Source organism: Physeter macrocephalus, chromosome 14 (assembly GCF_002837175.3).
Source record: "Physeter macrocephalus isolate SW-GA chromosome 14, ASM283717v5, whole genome shotgun sequence".
Taxonomy (NCBI): domain Eukaryota; kingdom Metazoa; phylum Chordata; class Mammalia; order Artiodactyla; family Physeteridae; genus Physeter; species Physeter macrocephalus.
In genome coordinates, this window is record NC_041227.1 from 104,812,839 (window position 1) to 104,819,024 (window position 6,186).

At 44.0% G+C, this 6,186-nt stretch overlaps 1 protein-coding gene across 3 annotated transcripts in view; it reads right to left on the reverse strand.

Moving 5' to 3' along the window:
• Positions 1–228: 228 nt before the first annotated feature.
• DGKE (diacylglycerol kinase epsilon) overlaps positions 229–6,186 on the reverse strand; it is a 31,454-nt gene continuing 25,496 nt past the window's right edge. Inside the window, exon 12 of one of the 3 annotated variants that reach the window (XM_028498695.2) lies at positions 229–1,453. In XM_028498695.2, the coding sequence (XP_028354496.1) occupies positions 1,282–1,453 (172 nt within the window). In that variant the 3' untranslated portion in view covers positions 229–1,281. Of the gene's footprint in view, positions 2,093–6,186 lie in introns of all 3 variants that reach the window. The other 2 variants (XM_028498694.2, XM_028498697.2) reach the window with 2 other exon arrangements.

Consider the following 6,186-nt stretch of genomic DNA (forward strand, 5'->3'; position numbering starts at 1 on the left):
TTGCTCTATATATGATGAAATGCTCTACAAATATGTTATTATGCTACTTAATTCCAGACCATATGGTTCTTAGTTTATATGTTCCAGTTTACATAATTTCTTACCTCTCTTGAAATAATAGTTTCTTACTAGTCTTATCTCCTCCTGTTGTCTGGGTGTTTCATTGGTCCGGAGTCCATCGCTATTACCTGAATCATGGTCACAAGCTTTGGTATCAGATACTAAAGGTCACTGCTCCTTTTATCAAATTAAAGCAAGCCTCTTGCAACATGTCAGTCAGAGTTAATTTTTTTCTAAGGAACAGAAACTCACTGCAGCTCGGCCCCTCCTTTCCCAGTGGAAGAAAGCATGTTATTTAAAGCAGTGCTTCTTAAACCATCTGTAGTGAAAAATCAGGTGTTTTTTTGGTTTGCTTTTTTAATCTTATTTATTTTTGGCTGCATTGGGTCTCTGTTGCTGCGCGCAGGCAGGCTTTCTCTAGTTGGGGCGAGCGGGGGCTACTCTGTGTTGCGGTGCGCGGGCTTCTCACTGCGGTGGCTTCTCTTGCGGTGGAGCACGGGCTCTAGGCGTGCAGCCTCCAGTAGTTGCAACAGGCGGGCTCAGTAGTTGTGGCGCACGGTCTTAGTTGCTCCACAGCATGTGGGATCTTCCAGGACCAGAGATTGAACCCGCGTCCCCTGCACCGGCAGGTGGATTCCTAACCACTGCGCCACCAGGGAAGTCCAAAATCAGGTGTTTTTTTTTTGTTTCTTTCTTTTTAAAAAGAATTCTAATACACTGTAAAAAATTAATAGACAATTAAAAAGAGTCAGGAGACAAGAATGAGGAGCTCTCAGACCCTGCGATGATAGTAGGGCCCAACAGGAAGAAGAAACACTCCTCTGCTTTCCTGGCGAGGACTGAGCCAATGAAAAGCTGTGGAATCTTTATTTACTATAGCCCTCCCAACTGCCTTTTCCCCTCTATAAAAGAGTGCTCCTTCCCTCGCAGGTGGCTTGCCATGGTTATAGACCTTGAACTACAATTCTGGAGAACTATTTGGCAGTCTATTGTTTTAGGCCAACAGCATCATGTACCAATATTTTTATAAAATACAATAAAGAGAAAAGTGACATAAAGAGACATATACAATACAAGCCACATTTTTATTAGGGTTAGATCCAACAGTCAACTGACAAAATAGCTATACAAATTTCTAAACTCTTACTCTCAGTTTCTGTACTTATTTCCCGGTGGACTGGAAGAAAACAGCCTGTGGGCCACACTTTGAGGAGGACAGACTTAAAGGTTACAAAGGCATTTTGTGAAAACGAAGCCCAGCGGATAATCTGCTTGCCTGCTGGTCTGTGGATGGGCTTCCTGGGTCCAATCAAATACGAGGGAGGAACGGTCACGTGGTCCAAACATGGCTGTAGGGGTGGGAACATTTTTCCTCCTTGGTTCTTCAGTTGGTCTAATAATTGAATTGACATAAGACAGAGTAACAGAAGAACAAACAAAATTATGTACGTATGAGAGCCCCGTAAAGATATGAAGACCCAAAGACAGCCAGGTAATTGAAACTTCTGTAACCTCCTGAGCTAAAGGAAGGGGTAGGGATCTGAATGTACAAAGGGGAGGAAGGCCATTCCTAGGAAGCTAGAGGAGATGTTCGAAAAACAAAGGTTGTCCTGTTACGCTGGTGTTTCTTAGGTGGTAAGCTATAGCTGATAACAGCTGTCTTCTGGTACGGGCCCTTTTCCAATGTAAATTTAAGCAATTGAGGGGGAAGTAAAGAACTTTCCCTGAATCTACAGTGTTTCTGACTACCTTTAGCCCAAACTAAAACTCATGCCAAAGCGGCTATTTTGGGGTAAGAACTCCGCTCCCGTTCATGGCCGTTGGCAGAGCCTTGGCTGGAGCACTTCCCAGAGAATGGGGCCTGAGATGTACGCAGACACGCCGTAGGAGCACACACACAGGCTCTGGCAGCACACAGTCCTGCTGTTTGCCAGGGTTGGTCTCCGTCCGAGTGCAGCGCCTCAGCAACTTCATTTGCTCAAAACTCCTGGGTGCCCGCCTATGCTGGAAATCGGAGGCTGAGTACAATGCCCTGCAGAGTAAGTGTTCCATAACACATAGAACAGAATTTTCAAAAAGACGTGCAAAGAGTCATTAATTTGAATGCAAAATGACCAAGTGAGCAAGCTGTCCTCAAGAAGCTCAGGGTACACAGCTTTCCCATAGATGAATTTACCTTCTGTCTACTCACACGTGATAAAAAGTTTTCATTTTCTAGTTCCACAACGGTACCACAAAAATTAAATTTCTATTTATAGGCAATGTTTTAACACTTTCAGTTCATTAAAATCTCTGAATTCCTTCCACGTATGGGGTCAGTTTCCTTGTTGAAGGCTGTATCATAAACCCCAGCATTCCTAGTGTCCGGCACAATGATATATCTGCCTACATTAAACTTTTTTTTTTATACTGTTGGTGGGGGTTGTGTTGGTGACGAAAAAGCAGCAGGCATTAGGACCCGGGATTAACATCCAGCCCTGAGTTACCAATCTGTGAAATGGAGTTCATAATGCCTCACAACATTGTAGATTATAGTGAGATAAGAGTAAATAAAACATCTAGCATGATACCCAAGTGCCCAAGCTGTAACTGAAGAAGTCAAAACATGGGGTGTTCCCTGGTTGTCCAGTGGTTAGGGCTCAGCATTTTCACTGCCGTGGCCCAGTTTCAATCCCTGGCTGGGGAACTAAGCAAAGGGTGTGGCACAGCCAAAAAGGAAGAAAAAAAAAAAAAAAAAAAAAAAAAGAAGTCAAAACATGGTACTGTCAGGGGCTATTTAGTTAATAGAGAGCCTTCTTGGGAACTTCTGTAGATATCACCGCCAAACACGATAACTCATGTTTAAAATTATGATCAAGAAAGGGTGCATTATGCTTGGCATTGCCTGTTTAAAAAAAAAACAGGGGCTCCCCTGGTGGCGCAGTGGTTGCGCGTCCGCCTGCCGATGCAGGGGAACCGGGTTCGCGCCCCGGTCTGGGAGGATCCCGCGTGCCGCGGAGCGGCTGGGCCCGTGAGCCGTGGCCGCTGGGCCTGCGCGTCCGGAGCCTGCGCTCCGCGACGGGAGAGGCCACGGCAGAAGGAGGCCCGCATACCACAAAAAAAAAAAAAAAAAAAAAACAGGCAAATGAGCAGTGAATTTCATTTCAAAAAGAAATTGTAAAAACGGAATTCTGAGTAAAGATGACAGAATGAAGCTGGACTGCACTTTTTCCTCTAATGAAATGAATAAAAATGTTATTTGCCACAAAACGTCATATGAAATCCAGATCACAGCTGTTAAACCATAAAGCTTTATAAAAATTCAAATGGAAGGAAGTGCACATTTCTGCCAAGTATAAGATGCTTCACTTTTCCCTCCCATTATAATCATCACAGAAGCCTGTGGGAGGCTACAGGTAATGAGTTGCCAACCCGTATATTTAAAAATTAGGTTTCATATGAAAAGCCCACAGTTCCACCTTTCCTAGAAAGATGAGCTCTGTGCTCCTGGACCTGCTTCCCTGCGGTCAGGTGCTCTAGTTTGCCCAGTTCCACCACCCCCACCTTCGTCACCTGCCTCTCTCCTCTAAGCACCTGACTCTGCAACCTCTCCACTGGCATAGCTCCCACTTTTACAAAGAACTGGGGGGCTCAAGCAGAACAAGTAACTTGCCTAATGTTAAACAGTGGTAGAGGATGGGTTTTCAACCTAGATAATTCAAATAAATTCTCTTTCCACTGTAACAACTGAAAATGAGATGAATTCACCTCATTTATTCGACTTCCTTTACTGCTCTACTCTGCCACAAGCCAGCTGATAAGTATGTATATTCTCCTTTCCATCCAAACGTATCTGACCCAGAACTTGCCACATATTGTAATTTCTGTTCTGCTGTAGACCAAGGACTATCTTCTGTGAAAGTAACTCAAAGCCGTTTTCTCACTGTTGTGTCAAAGAAAGCAACACAGGATCATATTTTTCAAGTGCTGCACTTTAATTTTATTAAAAAACAAGCAAACATCATCAACGTATCAAATGCTTTAATTCACATTTCTCTGTCTGTAGGCATTGACCACAATACAGACCCAGCACAACAAAAGCAATTAACACGGGGTACTTAGTGATAGGGACATAGTACTGAGGCCAAGGGGGGAGAAAGTACATGAGGCCAGCTGGCTGCTCCAGCGGACCCATCACAAGTGTCCTTGACACTGTGGGTTCACAGAGCCGATTCAGTCAGTTCACCTGCAAGTGATCAGGGCCAAGGATCTGGCTGCTCTAAACTTGCACAAAACAGAACTAAAACCAGAGCGCCGATTTATGTGCTGGGCTCACTCAAGCTGATCAAATTTGAGAAGACTGCTGGCAGAGCCCAGAACCGGAGTAATGAGAACAAAAGTTCTTATGAGCCATTGTCACCCAAGTACACAAAGCGCCCTTCCTTACTCTAGGAATTTGCTCAGATAGCTCAATCTTCTCATCCAATCAGGTTGTCCCTTTGCCTGGACAACGTTAGAGGAACAAGGAAAGCAATCTAACTTTCCAGCTCTCTTTTCCACATTCCGAGTCAGTCATCAAAATGTACCACGTGATGGCGATCTCCTATAGTTTATCTTGTAAGGCGCATCTGCTTTGACACTTCCCTTTATCCGTGAGGTAGCTCAGGGCATCTTTGCAGAGACTGAAGTGTCCTAGGTCTACTATCAGCAGTACACTTAAATTTATAGCTTCTAGGTGACTTATTTTCTGCAGACATTTCTGCAGGTGACTAACCTCAATCATTTCATTTAAGTTTTGTGAACTTCTGTATTAGAGGGTGACATTTTTTGATTCTTTCTCCAGAACCTTAGAATGCACCTTTCTGAGACCTGTGAGCCTCAAGCACTGACTGCACCGTCAGGGCCATGGGGGTAAATGTGTGTGTGTGTGTGTATTTACATAACTAAAATTAAATACACAGACCATTTCTATACTCTACTAAAATTAGAAGTACAAGGAACAGAGGCTAAGTCAGTGCTTTACTAGTCAACAAAATGCCTTCAAAATTTGTGAAATAGCCATATTCCAAGTGGCCACCATATTCCAGGCAGCAACCGAGACATCCAAAATATTCTTTTTACAAAAAACCACGAGGTTTCTGAATATGTAAAAATCAGTAGAAAATTAACCAGGTGACAGAGTCATTATAGTGGCTTCCAAACTCTTTGAAAGAAAATAGTGGAAACTTTTTTGTTTTAAAAAAAAGGAAGTGTTTTGTCTACTGAAATCTGATCTGAAGCAGCACCCCGGCATGAGGAGAAAGCAGAAGCCCCAGTGGGCTCCACTCCACTGGCCCCTGAAGCACTGCTTGTCCTCCAAGACTCCATGGATCATAGCCCAGAACCTATAGTTCCACAGAAAAATCTGAGGCTGCCAATTTTTATGTAACAGAGTTTATCAATTTGGATAGGATACGAACCAATTTTTCATGGAGTTCCTTTAGAAGATAGATTTTGGGGGGAAGAAAGCAGTTAGTGGAGTGAAGGAAAAACACATTTAAGAACATCCAATTAATTCAAAATTTCTGCATAGTATCTAGCTGGCAAAAGCCCTGGGTGAACACAGGCGGTACAGACGAGTAACTTTAAAATTTCAGCGCGCATCAGAAGCACGTGAGGTGCCTGTTAATGAAACCAGAGATGCCGAGGTCCCACCTCCAGAGGCCCCGATTCCTCAAGTCAAGGGCTGGTTGCTGGGCTTAGGCAGCCACACTATCAACCAGCTCCTGAGGTGATCCTGATGCTGCAGACAGACTGCAGAGTATACTTGGAGAAACAGGAGATAAGCCTTCAAGGGAAAATTTGAGAAAGGCAGGGGCATACTTCTAAAAAGCAAAACCAAAACAACCTCTTCTGTCTTGTCGCTGAGAACACACCTTCATTCAGATTGGGACAGAGTAACAACACTATTTTTTCTTTTTAAATTTCTAGATTTTTTACGTAAATCTACCTATGTTCCATTGTCCCAAATTAGGCAGAATTTTTTTTTTTTTTTTTTGTGGTATGCGGGCCTCCCTCTGTTGTGGCCTCTCCCGTTGCGGAGCACAGGCCCCGGACGCGCAGGCCCAGCGGCCGTGGCTCACGGGCCCAGCCGCTCCGCGGCATGTG